Genomic DNA, 19,553 nt, shown 5'->3' with positions numbered 1-19,553 from the left:
GCCCTCTTGGAGGCGGTTTAATACGGGCCTAAAACCTGAATATTACATCAGGTGAGTTCAGGTCGGTTATAAGCAAATAACTGGAAGTGTAGAGGAAAATATTTGTAGATAGACGCCCTCTCTGGCGTGAGCTGACGAGCCACGACTGATGCCGTTTTGTCAGATATTCTACACTTCAAAGGTAGCAAAAATTTAGATAAGGAATAAAAAGGAATAAGGAAGCGGCAAAAGCATGCTTAAATAGGACAGTATGAATGAGTCGACTTTAGAATAGATTGTTGATTGTGATTTTGGTTTTGGTTTTGTTATATTTAATGTTTTCGAAAGTAAAGTTAAGTATATTGGCAGACTGAAGAGGGATTCTCTCCTCCCCCTCCTCTCTCTGTCTCTCTGTCGAGAGAGACGTCAGCACTGCAGGCTGAAATTGTGTGTCTCTATGGGTGTGTGTGCTTACAACACGAATACTTTATTTTAGAAAGGTGGTCACTATTCCAGTGTTGTGTTTAGATTATGTGTTAGGATAAGTTTATGGTTTATAAACTTTTTCGGGGACGTTTTAAATTGTTAAAACTCCATAAGCCACATTGGAGGATATTAAAAATAAGAGTTAAAATATAAGCCCCGGAAAAGGAGATAGGAAAAGATTAGAGAAGATTTTATAAGTTTGATTTAGGATTGATGAACTTTTTCGGAAGACATTTAATTTGATAAATAAAAGTTATGAGCCTTTTTAAGGACATTTCTATAAAATTTAAATAATTTGATATGAGCTTCCGAAAAAGACTTATTTAAGTTAAATAAGGAGAAGTGGAGAGATTAGTATATAACTCTGTGTAAAAGATAAATATGATAGAGAGGAATGAAGAGTGCTGAGTGAGTTATGATGGTGAAGGATTTGAGAAGTGTGGAGTGCATTGAGAGTTTTTATGGTGATGATGAATGATATGGAATAATGCTTGGTGCTTAAAAGTGCAAAATATTTGTTATAAATAACCCAAAGTGCTGGCAGAAGAAAAAAGAAAAAGAGGGTTGCAAAATATTATTGAACTAAATTGTGAAGAGAAAGATCTGATTTTGTTTTTCCTTTATTCCTTGCATTTGTGGGGGAGACACGGAGAGACGGGTGGAGCCTGAACAGTGTGTCACGCGGACCAATTCGGTGACGTCAGACTCCTATCCAGACAAACCTCTGCACAAGGCCAGTACTGTTTTTGTTCACGAACTCTTCCTACACCTGCTGTTTGAAAATATGTTTGTATAAGCATTTAGGATCATTGGAAGTTGATATCTATTGCTTATATTTTCAATTTGAAGTGGGAAACAGCACATCCTGTCTATATGTGCTATTTCAAAAGAAGCTTGGCAACAGACTGACTAGTTAAGACATTTAATTAATTAATGGAGTACAATTGGTGGGTTTAAAATTCTGTTGTGGATTGGTTTAGTCTGAGCTGAACTATGTTGTGGATTCAATTTGAGATTGTTTTGAGAATTTGAGGTGAATAGTTGTGAGTTTGGATGCTTGTTTTGTTGCAAATAATAGCAGCCAGTGATAGTTGGTCCTTGGGGAAAGTGTTTGATTTTAGGGAATTCATATTTGGTTGGATTTTCTGACATTCTGGGACATTGTAATCATAATCTGATTGACCTTTGGGGGTTAGATTGACATTGTGTGGTTTGGTATTGTGATTTATTATCATATTAATAGATCCTCTGGGGTCCTTTAAAGTTGGCAAATTAATTTCTTTGGTTGGTTGACTGTGGCAAAAATAGTGATTCGCAAATAAGTTGAACAAATAAATAAAATAAATTAATAATCTTAAGTGATTTTGGTTTAAGTGATTAACCTCACTTATATTGACTGATTACTTGATTGATTGATTGATTAATTAGTTGAATGTATAAAAAGCAATATAAAGTAGCTAAAATGTCAAAAAAGGACGATAAAACTTCAAAAGTAATCACGCCTCTTGATGTCGTTCAAAACAATAATCCATTAATAAAAGAGATCCCACGGATCTCAGCAACATGGTACCGCCGTTGGACAGAGATAGATCAACCCTGGCCAGTGAAAGGGACCTTTAATCCTGATGTAATTAAAAAACTGCAGGTGCTTGTATCTACATATAAAGCGGAACAAAAAAGAGGGAAGAAGGGAGAGAAACGTAAAGAAAAGAGACAAACAGAACTTGCGATACTCCAGTTGTTTGAAAATGAGGGACAGAAGTGGACAAAGGCTGCGAAGGAGAAAAAAGAAGAAAGCATGGAAGGAATGGGAAAAATGGCCAAAGAAACTGAGAAACTAATGGCTGAAGCTAATTCATCTTTCTCACATACGAACCCAGTAAGGAAACCTCCACCTTATGAGAAGAATGTGGAATTCCAGGAACTTTATCCTCAGCTCCCAGTGATTAGTCAAGAGGGTAAATATCAGATTATGGATGAGGAGGATCGGATAATTGAATTTGGACAAGCTGAAACTACAATAAAGATGAATCCAAGTTCAAAAAGTAAGAAGAAAACAAAACGACTGGAAACAAAAGGAGGATTGAGGATCAGGAAGAAGAGTTTTGGAGACAACGATGATCAGAGTGACTCGGAGGAAAACTTGGGCGGCTATGACCCTGCAGTCAGGCGGATACTGGCTAGAGCGGAAAAGAAAGGGGATAAGACATTGAGGAAAAAGGACTTAGGAAACGATAGCTCCAATGAAAGTGAGGATGGAGACTGTGATGAAGACTGGGAGAGTAGAGATGCTTCGGCTTCAAGAGGATCCTATCGGGGGACATCCAGTACCATGAGTGAAGACAGACAGAAAACTATGAGAGAAATCGAAAGAAGCATAGAGGAATGCCTTTCATGCTTGGATAGAAGTCCCAGCCCTGATCGCCAAGGAACGTTGGAAGAACAATTGGAGGAACTGTACATACAGAAAAAAGAGTTACAGAAAAAGAGCTCCCCAAAACCAGCTATGACATATGCATTGCGCTCAAGAAACAAGAAGGATACTGGAAAAATCTGTCCAGTCATTATCCGAGGACAGAATTTGGAGTATAAACCCTGGCAGAGCACAGATATGTCTGGTATACTCGAGAAGTTACCTACTCTGCAGGATGGAGCATATCCTTGGATTTCAAAGCTGGAAGAAATCACAGTAGGAACACACCTGGCCATGGGAGACGTCAAGAGACTGTTGGCTAGCCTTCTTGGGGTCACAGGTATGGATGAAATTCTACAGAAAGCAGGACTCAATCAATATGTGGGGACTGCAGTGAATGATTCAGAACTGTTTGCCGCACATAGAGGTCAAATGTGGAGAGCATTGAGAGAAACATTTCCGACGAATGTACATCCAGATAATATCTTTATTGAGTCACTAGGACAGGAGGAGAACCCGAGAGCTTATGTGTCAAGAGCTCATCAAACATGGAGAAATGTTACAGGAAATGACCCGGACTTGAACCAAATGGAGCAGTCAATCCTAAGAGCCAAAATACAGAAGGGACTGCCTCTGACAGTGAGGAGTAAGTTGGCAGAGGTAGTTGGTCTAGGAAGTATGGCGAAAGGTGTTTATACAGATCATATAGCTCATCAAGTGGAGCTATACAGGAAAAAGGAACACGATCAGAAGGAACAGGACCAAGAAATCCTCAGAAAACTCAATCAAATACAACTGGTGGACAATAAGAAGAAGGACAAGAAACAGGCTGTAGTTATACAGAGTCAGCCTCAGCTAGAACAACCATTGCCACCAAACCAGGATCCGTCACAATTGCCTCAGCCACTTTCGGTGGTTCCAGTAGCTTCATACCCACAACCCGTTTTTGGTCAGCCGCAGATCTGGAGAGAAAGAGGTCGAGGAAATTTTGGAAGAGGAAGAGGGGGAAGATTTGATCCATACTTTCAACGGTCTTATGAAGTATGTTATAATTGTGGACAGCCTGGTCATTTTGCCCGTGAATGCAACAAAACAGGAGGAAATTTCAGAGGAAATTTCAGAGGAAATGTCAGAGGAGGATTTCGGGGCCAATCAAGACCACCCAGGGGACCGGTGAACCCGTACAGGGGCCCGGAACCAGGATTTTAGAGGTGCCCGGAGAACTCGAAAGGGGGGTGTCAGCTGGTAGTATCAGGGCCGGAGAGAGATCCAACAATAGTGGTGAAAGTAAATGACCGACCAGTGGAAGTAATGGCGGATTGTGGAGCTGCTTTCACCTGTATTCGGCCTGAAGATCCTATACATCTCCCCATGTCTGGTCAATTGATTCGGACAATCGGGTTTGAGGGAATTAAACAGCTGATTCCTCTCACGAAACCAATTGAGCTATGCTATAAAAATTCAAAGACTACAATACCCATATTGGTATCAGAACATACACCTATTGCGCTTTTGGGAAGAGATGCTTTGTGTAGATTAAATTGTGTGATAAAATGCACGCCAGACGGCTGTCTGGTGGAAGTACCAAGTGATATGGGTTACCAAGCATTGGTGGCAGTGGAGACTGAAGCTTCTTCAGTATTTTGGATTGGAAATCTCAGTGCAGATCTTTTGGAGCCAGCTAAGTTGTGGGAGAAGTTCATTGTTGCAAACATGCCTGATGCAAGAACACCGGAGTATCCATATCATTGCACACTCAAATACTTCAAAGATGCTGCCCAATCAAACTCACATAAATGGTTGAGCTGTCAACCAAAGCAAGTTCAACTTAGCTCTGGCTGCATAACTTTGGGACCGCAAGGAGCAGCTATGAAGATAAACAGAAATGAATATTTGGATAAAGAATTTGAAATTGAGAAGAGTGTGCCACATGTAACTCTATTGATTTCTGAGGAGTATGAACAGAAGCATATAGGAGACATGATGGCAGAAGCGGAGGGAGCTATTTTTGCTCGAATAAAAGAGAATCTTGCCATCTGGAGAAGTGAAGACCAACGATTCATTAAAATTATGATTTCTGCTCAAGGAGAAGGACAGCCACAAACTGCGAGGATGACACATGAGTCAATTTGCAGTGCTAAGATGGATTCGGACTCTAAGGAAGAAGAGATGATGCGACAGGTTCCAGAATGTTTGTGGTCTCAACATAGTGCTGATATTGGACTGGTGAAGGCAGCCCAGCCAGTGAAAGTTGATCTCAGACCAGGAGTCAAACCTCCTTGGAAGAATCAGTATCCACTAAAGGAAGAAGCAATTCGAGGGATCAAACCACAAATTGAAGGACTTTTGAAAGCAGGTGTGTTGAAGATAACGCAAAATCCTCAGAGTAACACACCGCTATTACCTCTGAAGAAGACAGATGACTCTTATCGCCTGGTACATGATTTGAGGGCAGTGAATGAAGTAGTAGCGGATTATCCAGCAGAAGTGCCAGATCCGCACACTTTGTTAGCCCAAGTACCACCTGATGCGACATTTTTTACGGTGCTAGATTTATGTGGTGCATTTTTCAGTGTTCCGCTCAGCGTGGAAAGTCAGAGTTTGTTTGGGTTCACGTATAATGGAGAATCCTATGAGTATGAGAGATTGCCACAAGGGTTCAAACATAGCCCACACATTTTTAATAAAGTGTTGAAAGATGATTTGGTGGGACTGGATCAAATATTAACGAGCACTGTTATTCAATATGTGGATGACATTATCATTTGTTCACCAGATGAAGAAACATGTCATAAGGACTCAATTAAACTGTTACAGATATTGGCTGAGAAGGGACACAAGGCTTCTCAGAAGAAGTTGCAGTATTGCCGGGAGAAAGTAGTTTATTTGGGTCAAACAATAACACAAGGACACAGGAGCATTTCAGATAATCAGATAGATGCTATTCGTAAGGCTCCAAAGCCCAGAACAGTTAGGGAGATGATGACATTTCTTGGCATTGCTGGCTATTCCTCAGCATGGATAGAGGATTATGCTAGTTTAACAGGGCCCTTGAGGGCTATGATTAAAGATACGGGGAATGCTAAACTTCATTGTAATCTTTCTTGGACACAGGAAGGCCTTTTGGCTTTTGAAACAGTCAAGCAAAGGTTACAGGAAGCTCCAGCATTAGCGCTTCCAGGCTATTCTAAGAACTTTCTGTTGTATGTATCCACTTCAATGGGAGGTAAATATGCATGTGCAGTGCTTTGTCAGCCAACAGGTACGGGGACAAGTCCTCAGCCTGTTTCTTATTATTCCACTGCATATTCAGGAGTAGAGATGGGGTTGCCACTGTGCTATAGAGCAATGGTAGGAGTTTCTTTGATGTATGATAAGGCATCATCTGTCACAATGGGGTATCCGGGGACAATCCTTACTCATCATAGTCTCAGAAATCTTTTGAACTATGGTAAATATACATTGACCATGCCAAGGCTTAGAGACTATCATAGGCTTCTAGAGCAAGAAGATGTTACCTTAGCAAAATGTGCCACAGTGAATCCAGCTGAAAATTTGCCAACTCCAGAGGATGGTGAACCGCATGATTGTGTTCAAGAAGCAGAGAAATATTCAAGGCTTAGATCAGACTTGCAAACCTTCCCATTGCGTGAGGCAGATTTGGAGTATTGGACGGATGGATCTTGTTATCGTGTGGGAGATAAGTTGAGTGCGGGATATGCTATTGTAAAAGCTCAAGCAAAGGGTTTTGTTGTAGAAAAGGCTGAAGTAATACCGCAGCCTGCATCTGCACAGCTTGCAGAACTTGTGGGGCTAACTGAAGCATGTTTGTTAGCAGAAGGTAAGCGAGTGACAATTTATACAGATTCTGCTTATGCTCACAATGTGTGTCATCTGTTTGGATCAGTGTGGAAGGGCCGAGGGTTTAAGAAAACCGATGGTTCTCCAATACAACATCACGCTCAAATAATGAAGTTGTTGCATGCTATGATGAAGCCTAAGGAGATAGCGATAACTAAGTGTGCAGCACATAGAGCGGATTTGTCAAGAGTCACACAAGGTAATAAAGCAGCTGACGAAGCAGCAAAAGCAGTTACAGGAGCAGATAGAGTGGGTAAAGTTTTGTTGGTTACTCATGAAGTGGATTTGGAAGATAGAATCACACTTAGGGATGTGATTTTAATGCATGATGCTGCGTCTGAGATTGATAAACAGTTGTGGAAAGACAGAGGTGCCACCCAGGATTCTACAGGTCTTTGGAGAAATCATGAGGGGCTGATAATAGCTCCTCCAGACCTGTTAGGTCTAATGATTCAGGAGGCACATGGGTTAGCTCATGTTGCAAGGGGGGAAGTTAAGAGAAAGATTACAAAGGAATATGGCTTTTGGGCACCGTGTCTGCTTGAGCAGATTGATTATGTTATTGGCAGGTGTATAATCTGCCTGAAAAATAATGTTCGGAGGTGTGTGATAGTTCCACCTGGTCACATTCCGACTCCAAGGGGTCCTATGCGTGAGCTAGTTGTGGACTATGTTGACATGATCAAACCAGTTGAAGGGAAGAGGTACATGTTGGTTGTGGTAGATCGATTTTCAAGATGGCCTGAAGCTTGTCCAACCAAGCGGAAGGACGCTCAGTCAGTTGCCAAGTTTTTGTGTAGAGAGGTCATAAGCAGGTGGGGGCTTCCAGATCGGATATCCTCAGAAAATGGGAAAGAGTTCGTTGACAAGACAGTGAAATTGATTTTGCAAAAATTGGGAATTAAACAGCGTCTTGAACGGATGAACGGAGTTTTGAAAAATCGGATTCTTAAAATTTGTCAGCACACAGGCCTAAATTGGGTAGCAGCACTTCCATTGGCTTTGATGATATGTCGTTCAAGTGAGTTGCGTGATTTGCACATGACACCGCATGAGTTGGACACGGGAAGACGGATGCCAACACCTTGTTTGCGCACTAGTGGAAAGGGACCAAGTTTGGCCCTTTTGGAAGATGAAATGAGAACATATGTTGTATACATGGCTGGTTTGCACAAAAGAATATCTACATATGTCTCTGACAGGCAAAGGAAAGAGGAGGTGCAGGAGAGACTTGATGAGCAAAAGAGGAGTACAGTGCAGCCTGGAGACAAGGTATTTGTGAAGGTCTTCAGGAGAAAGTGGTATAACGCACGACGGGAAGGACCATTTGAGGTTGTTCGCAGTACGGGAACTGCAGTTCAGGTTAAGGGATCTCCAACTTGGTATCATTTATCGCACTGTGTTAAAGCACCCAGAGAAGAGGTACAACCCTCACAGAGCCGAGATGACTCTGTGGAACAAAATGAGGGAGAACATGCAGCCGAAGGGCAGATGCATGAGGATCTCCAAAGTCAAAATCAACAAGGGGGGATTGTCCAGATTGTGGAAAATGTTGATGATGCTGAGCATATTTTTGATGATGTCAGTAATGATAATGTTGATGATGGACAAGGAAAAGCATTTGGGGACATCAAATTCCAATATGTCCCAGAAACAACAGAGCATGTTTCAGTGGAGAGTGACACACCAGAGGATGCAAAGAGATCTGACTCCGTTGCGAGAAAACTCGGAGGTTCAGTTGGGAAAAGGAGTCCCAGGCCAGTCCGGAGGAGGGTCAAACCTCTCCGTTATGAAACTTAGGATGGTAGAGAATGTGTCACAGTTAACAACAGAGGTGCCTAATAAGATTTTTACGACGCCAAAACCTGAGGTGATAGTGGTCAGAGCCAAGCTTGGAAAAGCGGTTATTCTTCCTTGTAAATGTGGAATAGGGAATAGCCGTATTCACGATTTTCCCAAGTGGGAAAATAGTCGTGGAGAGGATGTGGAGTTGATACCTCCTGGAAACTACGGTCCGCCTTATAATCACAGGAAGTACTTATTGTACAATGATATAAGGTATAAAAAAGTTGTGGATGATTGTTCGCTTGCTGTGCGCAACCTTGCATGGGAAGATGAAGGGGAATATATGTGTACATATCGGGAGCCAGAGTTTAAATTTGTTCCATCTAGCCACTCTTGGATTGAAAGTTACATAAGTCGTAAGGTGAGACTTATGATAACAAACCTAAGACCTGTTGAAGTAACCACTGCAAAGGTAAATAACACACGGATAGAGGCTGCTACTTTAAATTTGAAATCAATAAATAATGATAATGCTTTCAATCAGAGTACTACCTTGGCGACAACATTAACGCCTAGGAAATTGGAGAATGTGACACAGACACTTGATAAAGTATCCTTGAAAGTGAAAGAGATGGTAAATGAGAGCCGGAAGTCTATGTTGGAGATGGGGATTAGTGTGAATAGTAGGAAGGAGATTGAGGAAGTGAAGGTTGGAAATTCATCTGAGACTGTTCAGAGGAATATTGTAGATGTGGGAAAGGAGTTTGTTGACTCGGATCAGATATCACAGGAGATGTTTGAACAGAACCATGTATTGCAGAAGAGAGAAGCTAAATGGAAAGCATATGGATTTGATGCTTTAGCGTTGGGAATTGTAGACCCATGGGCAGGTAGAAATTTATGGTTTCAGCAGTTAACACACTCAGTGAGATCAATCAAGAAATTGAAGGGTCCATGTGTGTTGAAAGTACCAACACCAGGTACATGGCCTTCAATTTTGGAGGCGGTACCGGAACCATTAACTGCTTCATGTCAATCTTCTGTACTGTCATGGCTCTTGTATCAACAGCAATCATCAGTGGATAAAGTGATGGCTTTATCAGTGAACCTTTTTAAGCCTAGATTGAATTGTTCTTGGTTGGCAGGATTACCATATGTGAATTTACTTGAACAACATGAAAAGGTGATGACAGCGGTACCTGATCCGATGGAAGTGAAACCTGTGAGGGCAAAGTACTGTTTTTGCTCAAATGAAACTAATAAGGGGTCTGGAATGTTTATGGGAATATCAGAGTGTGATGGCTATATGATGGATTTAGGAAAGCGTGAGGATGAGGATGTGAATAAGTTGTATGAAGTGATTTTTCAAGTGTCAAAGCGTAAGCCGAGTAGAACTTTGATGGTAGAACATCAAGTTTTGCCTGGTAATGTGACTATAGGCAATTTCAGGGATATTTGGTGGATTTGTGGTGAAAATGCTTATCTATTTCTACCATACGGGTGGACAGGATGTTGCTATATGGTAACACTGAAACTCCCATATGAAGTTTTTTCTGTCCAGAAGGGAGAAGCATCTGATGAGGCTCAATCTAATGTTGCTTCTGGAAGTAGGAATAAAAGAGAATTAGCGCAATTTCATAATCTGGAGTCCTACCATTGGAGAATAAGCATAGGAGAAAAGTGGGGAATAGGATTGTTTCCATGGTATGGAGTGGCATTTTTGGCAGATCATATTGATAACATTACATACACCTTACAGGGCTTTGCAAACGAAACTATAAGAGGTTTCGAAATGTTGTCAAACACCCAAAGGAGCCATAGATTGACATTGTTAAAACACGACATGGCTCTTGATTATATTTTGGCCAAACAAGGGGGCTTATGTGTTGCTTTAAATTTAACGGGAGATGCCTGCTACACTTTGATTCCTGATAATTCAGATAATATAACTAATGTCATAGATGCACTGAAGCACATAAGAGATGCATTTGGTCCATCAGAAGGAGCTGGTTGGTCTGCAAATAGTTGGTTGCAGGAGAAATTAGGGCCACTAGGAGCAGTGCTAGTTCAAATTATGGTAGCAGTACTTGTATCGTTATGTGTGATGTTTTGTTTTTGCACGGTACTGTTGACTTTTGCGAAGGCTATGATATTGAGATGGGTTGGTGTAGTGATGCCAGGAGATCAGGTTCAGATGCCATTATTAGAAAGGACTGATTCGGACGAGGATGAGAAAGTAATGATGGAAGGTGAACTGGTGGAGAAATATCCGTATTAACCACATTTAACATACGTATAGTTTTAACATTTATTTTAGAAGTATATTCAATGATTTGAATTGTATGTTATTTCTACAAAAGATACTGGTTGGTGTTTTCTTTTTCCCTTAAGAACAACATTGGGGGAGGACCGCTATGAGGGCGGTTGATGATTCAAGGATCCCAAGCTGTTAAAGGGATTCAGAAAGTATAATAAGGACAATCAAAATGGATGAAAGACTCTGAACAAGGACATTGTGAAAATGTTCAGAGTAAACATGTCGTCACTACTACATTGGGAATCGACGTTGCAGAGGAACTACAAGCTGATAAGTTCCGGTGTTTAGAAAATATAAAATGAATGAAAAATGAAATAACATATATGTATTGTATGTACGAAATGTTATTTTTTGCATGATAATCTGTGCAATTTATCATGTTTGATTCGATACAATATGGGGCTAATATGTTGGGACCTCAGTTTTTTCTTTCTTTTTCGGTCCTTAGGGACATTGGGGATAGGCAGGGACAGGTCCATTGGAAGGTACAATGGGTCGACCAGCCTAAAGGTGGACATTGTTTTGAATTTATTTGCTGAGGTTTCCATATGTATTTGCTTAACGTTGTATTTTTATGTAGACAGAGTAAAATTCCTCTTTTAATTGGGTTGGAGTACCATAGGTGGCCGCCTAGGCAGAGGGGCCGTGAAAGAATTTTCCTGTCTAGATTGTTTGAGGGACACTTCAGGAAAGATAGCTGCCAGACAGGTTTTTCACTTTCACACTCCATTAAATATTGCTGTATTGTTAAGATTATGTTGGAGGAATTATCATTTTTGACACCATTGTACACATGTTTGTTCATATTCTGTTTATCGGGACTTTAACTAGTCCCGAAGGGGGGAATATGAGGTGTCTGCTGTTAGATGCAGCATATTTATATAGATGGTTTGTATTAGGAGAGTATATTGGAATGTTAGTTGTTGTTTGGGCCTTCCTGATTTAGAGCTGGTCAAGGTAAATATATGCCAAATGCTAGGTCAGCAGGATCCTGGGGGTCCTGGGTCAGAGTTGAAGAGACATATGGTGGCTTCTAAAAGAGGTGTTTCTATTCTTATTTGTCCCTCTCCTAAAACCATATGTGGAAATTAAGTGTTTAAACAAGCTCGATATTTAAGGAGCTCTCTGTACACGTTCAAGAGAGTTCTCTCATTATTCGGCTGGAGGCTCTCCAAGTAACATGTTACTTGTTTACGATACTGAACTTATTGTAATAAATTTGTTATACAACTAAGACAGCGTCGGCGGAGTTTCTCTTCAAACATCTTCAACTGCATCACCACAGAAGATACATCAGTAGCATGGTGATCGACATTGAGGAGAGACATGGAGTAGCAACTTGGAGGAGTGACATGAAGGAGGGAAATGGAGGAGCTACATTCTGGATTGACATTCTGGAGTGACATTCTGGAGTGACATTCTGGAGTGACATGGAGAACTTCATGGAGGAGTGACATGGAGGAGTGACATGTAGGAGTGACATTGTTGATCGACATGGAGGAGTGACATGGAGGAGTGATATGTAGGAGTGACATTGTTGATCGACATGCAGGAGTGACATGGAGGAGTGACATGGAGGAGTGTCATGGAAGACATGGAGTAGTGACATGGAGGAGTTAAATTGAGGAGTCACAGGAAGGAGGGACATGGAGGAGCGACATTCTGGAGTGACATGGAGGAGTGACATGGAGGAGCAAGGATGAGCGACATGGTGGATCGACATGGAGGAGTGACATGGAGGATTGATATGGAGGAGTGACATGGAGAAGTGACATTGAGGAGTGACAAGAAGAAGTGACATGGAGGAGCGACATGGAGGAGTGACATGGAGGAGTGACATGGAGGAGTGACATGGCGGAGTGAGAGGGAGGAGTGACATTCTGGAATGACATGGAGGAGCGTCACTCTGGAGTGACATGGAGGAGCAACATGGAGGAGTGCCATGGAGGAGCGACATGGAGGAGCGACATGGAGGAGCGACATGGAGGAGCTACATTCTGGGTTAACATTCTGGAGTGACATTCTGGAATGACATGTAGGAGTGACATTCTGGAGTGACATGGAGGAGTGACATGGAGGAGCAACTTGGGGGAGTGACATGAAGGATCGACATGGAGAAGCGACATGGAGGAGCGACATCTAGGATCTACATGGAGGAGCAACATGGAAGAGTTACGTGGAGGATTGACATTGAGGAGCAAGGAAGAGTGACATAGAGGAGTGACATGTAGGACCTTCATGGAGAAGTGACATGGAGGAGTGACATGTAGGAGTAACATGGAGGATCGACATGGAGGATAGACATGGAGGAGTGAAATGTAGGAGTTATATAGAGGAGTGACATGGAGGATTGACATTGAAGGGCGACATGGAGGCTCAACATGGAGGAGTGACATAGAGGAGTGACATGGAGGAGTGACATGGAGGTGTATCATTGAAGTGCGACATGGAGGCTCAACATGGAGGAGTGACATGGAGGAGCAAGGATGAGCGACATGGAGGATCGACATGGAGGACAGACATGGAGGAGCTACATTCTGGGTTAACATTCTGGAGTGACATTCTGGAATGACATGTAGGAGTGACATTCTGGAGTGACATGGAGGAGTGACATGGAGGAGCAACTTGGGGGAGTGACATGAAGGATCGACATGGAGAAGCGACATGGAGGAGCGACATCTAGGATCTACATGGAGGAGCAACATGGAAGAGTTACGTGGAGGATTGACATTGAGGAGCAAGGAAGAGTGACATAGAGGAGTGACATGTAGGACCTTCATGGAGAAGTGACATGGAGGAGTGACATGTAGGAGTAACATGGAGGATCGACATGGAGGATAGACATGGAGGAGTGATATGGAGGAGTTATATAGAGGAGTGACATGGAGGAGTGACATTGAAGGGCGACATGGAGGCTCAACATGGAGGAGTGACATAGAGGAGTGACATGGAGGTGTATCATTGAAGTGCGACATGGAGGCTCAACATGGAGGAGCAAGGATGAGCGACATGGAGGATCGACATGGAGGACAGACATGGAGGAGCGACATTGTGAAGCGAGATGGAGGAGTGACATTCTGGAGTTACATTCTGGTGTGACATGGACGATCGACATGGAGTGACATGGAGGAGTGACATTGAGTAGTGACAAGAAGGAGTGACATGGAGGAGGGACATGGAGGAGGGACATTCTGGATTAACATGGAGTAGAGACATCGAGGAGTGACATGTAGGAGCAAGGATGAGTGACATGGAGGAGTAGCATGGTGATCGACATTGAGGAGAGACATGGAGTAGCAACTTGGAGGAGTGACATGAAGGAGGGAAATGGAGGAGCTACATTCTGGATTGACATTCTGGAGTGACATTCTGGAGTGACATGTACGAGTGACATTCTGGAGTGACATGGAGGAACTTCATGGAGGAGTGACATGGAGGAGTGACATGTAGGAGTGACATTGTTGATCGACATGGAGGAGTGACATGGCGGAGTGACATGGAGGAGTGTCATGGAAGACATGGAGTAGTGACATGGAGAAGTTAAATTGAGGAGTCACAGGAAGGAGGGACATGGAGGAGCGACATTCTGGAGTGACATGGAGGAGTGACATGGAGGAGCAAGGATGAGCGACATGGTGGATCGACATGGAGGAGGGATTTGGAATAGACACTTGGAGGAGTGACATGGAGGATTGACATGGAGGAGCGACATCTAGGATCTACATGGAGGAGCAACATTGAGGAGTGACATGGAGGAGTGAAATGGAGGATTGACATGGAGGATCGACATGTCGACGTGACATGGAGGAGTGACATGGAAGATCGACATGGAGGAGTGACAAGGAAGACATGGATGAGTGATATGGAGGAGCGACACGTAGGATCGACATAGAGGATCGAGATGGAGGAGTGACACGGAGGAGGGACAAGGGGGAGTGACATACTGGAGTGACATTCTTGAGTGACATTCTGGAATGACATGGAGGAGCGACATTCTGGAGTGATATGGAGGAGCAACATGGAGGAGTGCCATGGAGGATCGACATGAAGTAGTGATATGAAGGAGTGACATGGAGGAGTGACATGGAGGAGTGTAATGGATGAGTGTCATGGAAGACATGGAGGAGTGACATGGAGGAGTTACATGGAGGAGTCACAGGAAGGAGGGAAATGGAGGAGCGAAATTCTGGAGTGACATGGAGGAGTGACATGGAGGAGCAAGGATGAGCGACATGGTGGATCGACATGGAGGAGTGACATGGAGGATTGATATCGAGGAGTGACATGGAGAAGTGACATTGAGGAGTTACAAGAAGAAGTGACATGGAGGAGCGACAAGGAGGAGTGACATTTAGGATGTACATGGAGGAGCAACATGGAGGAGAGAAATGGAGGATTGACACGGAGAAGTGACATGGAGGAGGGACATTCTGGATTGACAAGGAGTAGCGACATGGAGTAGTGCCATGGAGGAGGAAGGCGGAGCGACATGGAAGATCGACATTGAGGACTGTCATGGAGGAGAAACATGGAGGATTGACATAGAGCAGTGATATGAAGGAGTGACATGGAGGATCGACATGGAAAAGCGAAATGGAGGAGTGACTTGGAGGAGTGACATGGAAGACATGTAGGAGTGACATGGAATAATTACATAGAGCAGTCACAGGAAGGAGGGACATGGTGGAGCGATATTCTGGGTTGACATTCTGTATTGACATGCTGGAGTGACATGGATGAGCGAAATTCAGGAGTGACATGGAGGAGTGACATGGAGGACCAAGGATGAGCGACATGGTGGATCGACATGGAGGAGAGACATGGAGGATTGATGAGGAGTGACATGGAGAAGTGACATTGAGGAGTGACAAGAAGAAGTGACTTGGAGGAGTGACATGGAGGAGTGACATGGAGGAGTGACATGGAGGAGTGACATGGCGGAGTGAGAGGGAGGAGTGACATTCTTGAGTGACATTCTGGAATGACATGGAGGAGCGTCACTCTGGAGTGACATGGAGGAGCAACATGGAGGAGTGCCATGGAGGAGCGACATGGAGGAACGACATGGAGGAGCTACATTCTGGGTTGACATTCTGGAGTGACATTCTGGAATGACATGTAGGAGTGACATTCTGGAGTGACATGGAGGAGTGACATGGAGGAGCAACTTGGGGGAGTGACATGAAGGATCGACATGGAGAAGCGACATGGAGGAGCGACATCTAGGATCTACATGGAGGAGCAACATGGAAGAGTTACGTGGAGGCGTGACATGGAGGATCGATATGGAGGAGTGACATTGAGGAGTGACATTAAGGAGTGACATGTAGGAGTGACTGGGAGGAGGTACATGGAGGAGTGACAGGGAGCAGTGACATGCAGGATCAACATGGAGTAGTGAAATGGAGGAGCGACATGGAGGAGTTACATGGAGGAGCGACAAGGAGGTTTGACATGGATGATCGACATGGAGGAGCGACATGGAGGATTGATATGGAGGAGTGAAATGGAGGAGCGACATGGAGGAGCGACATGGATGATTGACATTGAGGAGCAAGGATTAGCAACATGGAGGATCGACATGGAGGAGTGACATGGAAGAGTGACAAGAAGAAGTGACATGGAGCAGTGACATGGAGAAGTGACATGGAGGATAGACATGCAGGATTGACAAGGAGGAGCGACTTGGAGGAGTGACATGTAGGATCGACATGCAGGAGTGACATGGAGTAGTTACATGGAGGAGTGTCATGGAAGATGTGGAGGAGTGACATGGAGGAGTGACATGGAGGAGCAAGGATGAGCGACATGGTGGATCGACATGGAGGAGTGACATGGAGGATTGATATGGAGGAGTGACATGGAGAAGTGACATTGAGGAGTGACAAGAAGAAGTGACATGGAGGAGCGACATGGAGGAGTGACATGGAGGAGTGACATGGAGGAGTGACATGGCGGAGTGAGAGGGAGGAGTGACATTCTGGAATGACATGGAGGAGCGTCACTCTGGAGTGACATGGAGGAGCAACATGGAGGAGTGCCATGGAGGAGCGACATGGAGGAGCGACATGGAGGAGCTACATTCTGGGTTAACATTCTGGAGTGACATTCTGGAATGACATGTAGGAGTGACATTCTGGAGTGACATGGAGGAGTGACATGGAGGAGCAACTTGGGGGAGTGACATGAAGGATCGACATGGAGAAGCGACATGGAGGAGCGACATCTATGATCTACATGGAGGAGCAACATGGAAGAGTTACGTGGAGGCGTGACATGGAGGATCGATATGGAGGAGTGAAATGGAGGAGCGACATGGAGGAGCGACATGGATGATTGACATTGAGGAGCAAGGATTAGCAACATGGAGGATCGACATGGAGGAGTGACATGGAGGAGTGACAAGAAGAAGTGACATGGAGGAGTAACATGGAGGATAGACATGTAGGATCGACATGCAGGAGTGACATGGAGTAGTGACATGGAGGAGTTACATTGAGGAGTCACAGGAAGGAGGGACATGGAGGAGAGACATTCTGTGTTGACATTCTGGAGTGACATTCTGGAGTGACATGGAGGAGCGACATTCTGGAGTAACATAGAGGAGTGACATTGAGCAGTGACATGTCGGCGTGACATGGAGGAGTGACATGGAAGATCGACATGGAGGAGTGACAAGGAAGACATGGATGAGTGACATGGAGGATAGACATGTAGGATCGACATAGAGGATCGACATGGAGGAGGGACAAGGAGGAGTGACATACTGGATTGACATTCTTGAGTGACATTCTGGAATGACAGAGGAGCGACATTCTGGGGTGATATGGAGGAGCAACATGCCATGTAGGAGCATGGAGGATCGACATGGAGCAATGATATGAAGGAGTGACATGGAGGAGTAACATGGCGGAGCGACATGGAGTGACATGTAGGATCGACATGCAGGAGTAACATGGAGGAGTGACATGGAAGACATGGAGGAGTGACATGGAGGAATTACATGGAGGAGTCACAGGAAGGAGGGACATGGAGGAGCGACATTCTGGGTTAACATTCTGGATTGACATTCTGAAGTTACATGGAGGAGTGAAATTCTGGAGTGACATGGAGGAGCAAGGATGAGCGACATGGTGGATCGACATGGAGGAGTGACATGGAGGATTGATATGGAGGAGTGACATGGAAAAGTGACATTGAGGAGTGACAAGAAGAAGTGACATGGAGGAGCGACATGGATGATTGACATTGAGGAGCAAGGATTAGCAACATGGAGGATCGACATGGAGGATCGACATGGAGGAGTGACATGGAGGAGTGACATGTAGGATCGACATGCAGGAGTGACATGGAGGAGTGACATGGAGGAGTGTCATGGAAGACATGGAGGAGTGACATGGAGGAATTACATTGAGGAGTCACAGGAAGGAGGGAAATGGAGGAGAGACATTCTGGGTTGACATTCTGGAGTGACATAGAGGAGTGACATTGAGCAGTGACATATCGGCGTGACATGGAGGAGTGACATGGAAGATCGACATGGAGGAGTGACAAGGAAGACATGGATGAGTGACATGGAGGAGCGACATGTAGAATCGACATAGAGGATCGACACGGAGGATCGATATGGAGGAGTGACATGAAGGATCAATATGAAGGATCGAGATGGAGTGACAAGGAGGAGGGACAAGGAGGACTGATATACTGGAGTGACATTCTTGAGTGACATTCTGGAGTGACATGGAGGAGCAACATGGAGGAGTGCCATGGAGGAGCATGGAGGATCGACATGGAGCAATGATATGAAGGAGTGACATGGAGGAGTGACATAGAGGAACGACATGGAGGATAGACATGGAGGATTGACATGGAGGAGCGACATGGAGAAGTGCCATGGAGGAGCAAGGAGGAGCGACATGGAGGAGTGACATGGAGGAGTGACATGGAGGAGCGACATGGAGGAGTGACATGGAGGATTTTCATGGAAGACATGGAGGAGTGACATGGAGGAGTTATATGGAGGAGTCACAAGAAGGAGGGACATGGAGGAGCGAAATTCTGGGTTGACATCCTGGGGTGACATTCTGGAGTGACTTGGCGGAGTGACATGGAGGAGCAAGGATGAGCGACATGGTGGATCGACATGGAGGAGAGACTTGGAGTAGCAACTTGGAGGAGTGACATGAAGGAGGGACATGGAGGAGCTATATTCTGGGTTGACATTCTGGAGTGACATTCTGGATTGACATGTAGGAGTGACATTCTGGAGTGACATGGAGTTGCAACTTGGAGGAGTGACATGGAAGATCGACATGGAGAAGCGACATGGTTGAGCGACCTTGAGGAGTGACATTAAGGAGTGACATGGAGGAGTTACGGAGAGGAGGGACATGGAGGAGTGACAGGGAGCAGTGAGATGCAGGATCGACATGGAGGAGTGACATGGAGGAGCAAGAAGGAGCGACATTGAGGAATGACATGGAGGATCAACATGGACGAGCGACATGGAGGAGCGACATGGAGGAGTGACATGGAGGAGCGACAAGGAGGAGTGACATGGATGATCGACATGGAGGAGCGACATGGTGGATTGATATGGAGGAGTGAAATTGAGGAGAAAGGAGGAGCAACATGGAGGTGTGATATGGAGGAGTGACATGGAGGAGCGACATGGAGGAGTGACATGTAAAATCGACATGCAGGAGTGACATG

At 44.4% G+C, this 19,553-nt stretch overlaps 1 protein-coding gene across 1 annotated transcript in view; it reads left to right on the top strand.

Moving 5' to 3' along the window:
* Positions 1–7,653, top strand: part of LOC141768728 (uncharacterized) — a 207,432-nt gene extending 199,779 nt beyond the window's left edge. Inside the window, exon 2 of the mRNA XM_074637031.1 lies at positions 2,369–7,653. Within this exon, the coding sequence (XP_074493132.1) occupies positions 2,369–4,087 (1,719 nt within the window). The 3' untranslated portion in view covers positions 4,088–7,653. The remainder of the gene's footprint in view (positions 1–2,368) is intronic.
* The last annotated feature ends 11,900 nt before the right edge of the window (positions 7,654–19,553 follow it).

The sequence above is a fragment of the Sebastes fasciatus genome, chromosome 6 (genome assembly GCF_043250625.1).
Source record: "Sebastes fasciatus isolate fSebFas1 chromosome 6, fSebFas1.pri, whole genome shotgun sequence".
NCBI classification, from domain to species: domain Eukaryota; kingdom Metazoa; phylum Chordata; class Actinopteri; order Perciformes; family Sebastidae; genus Sebastes; species Sebastes fasciatus.
The sequence above is the reverse complement of the archived record's forward strand: the minus strand, read 5'-3'. Positions and strand labels throughout refer to the sequence as shown.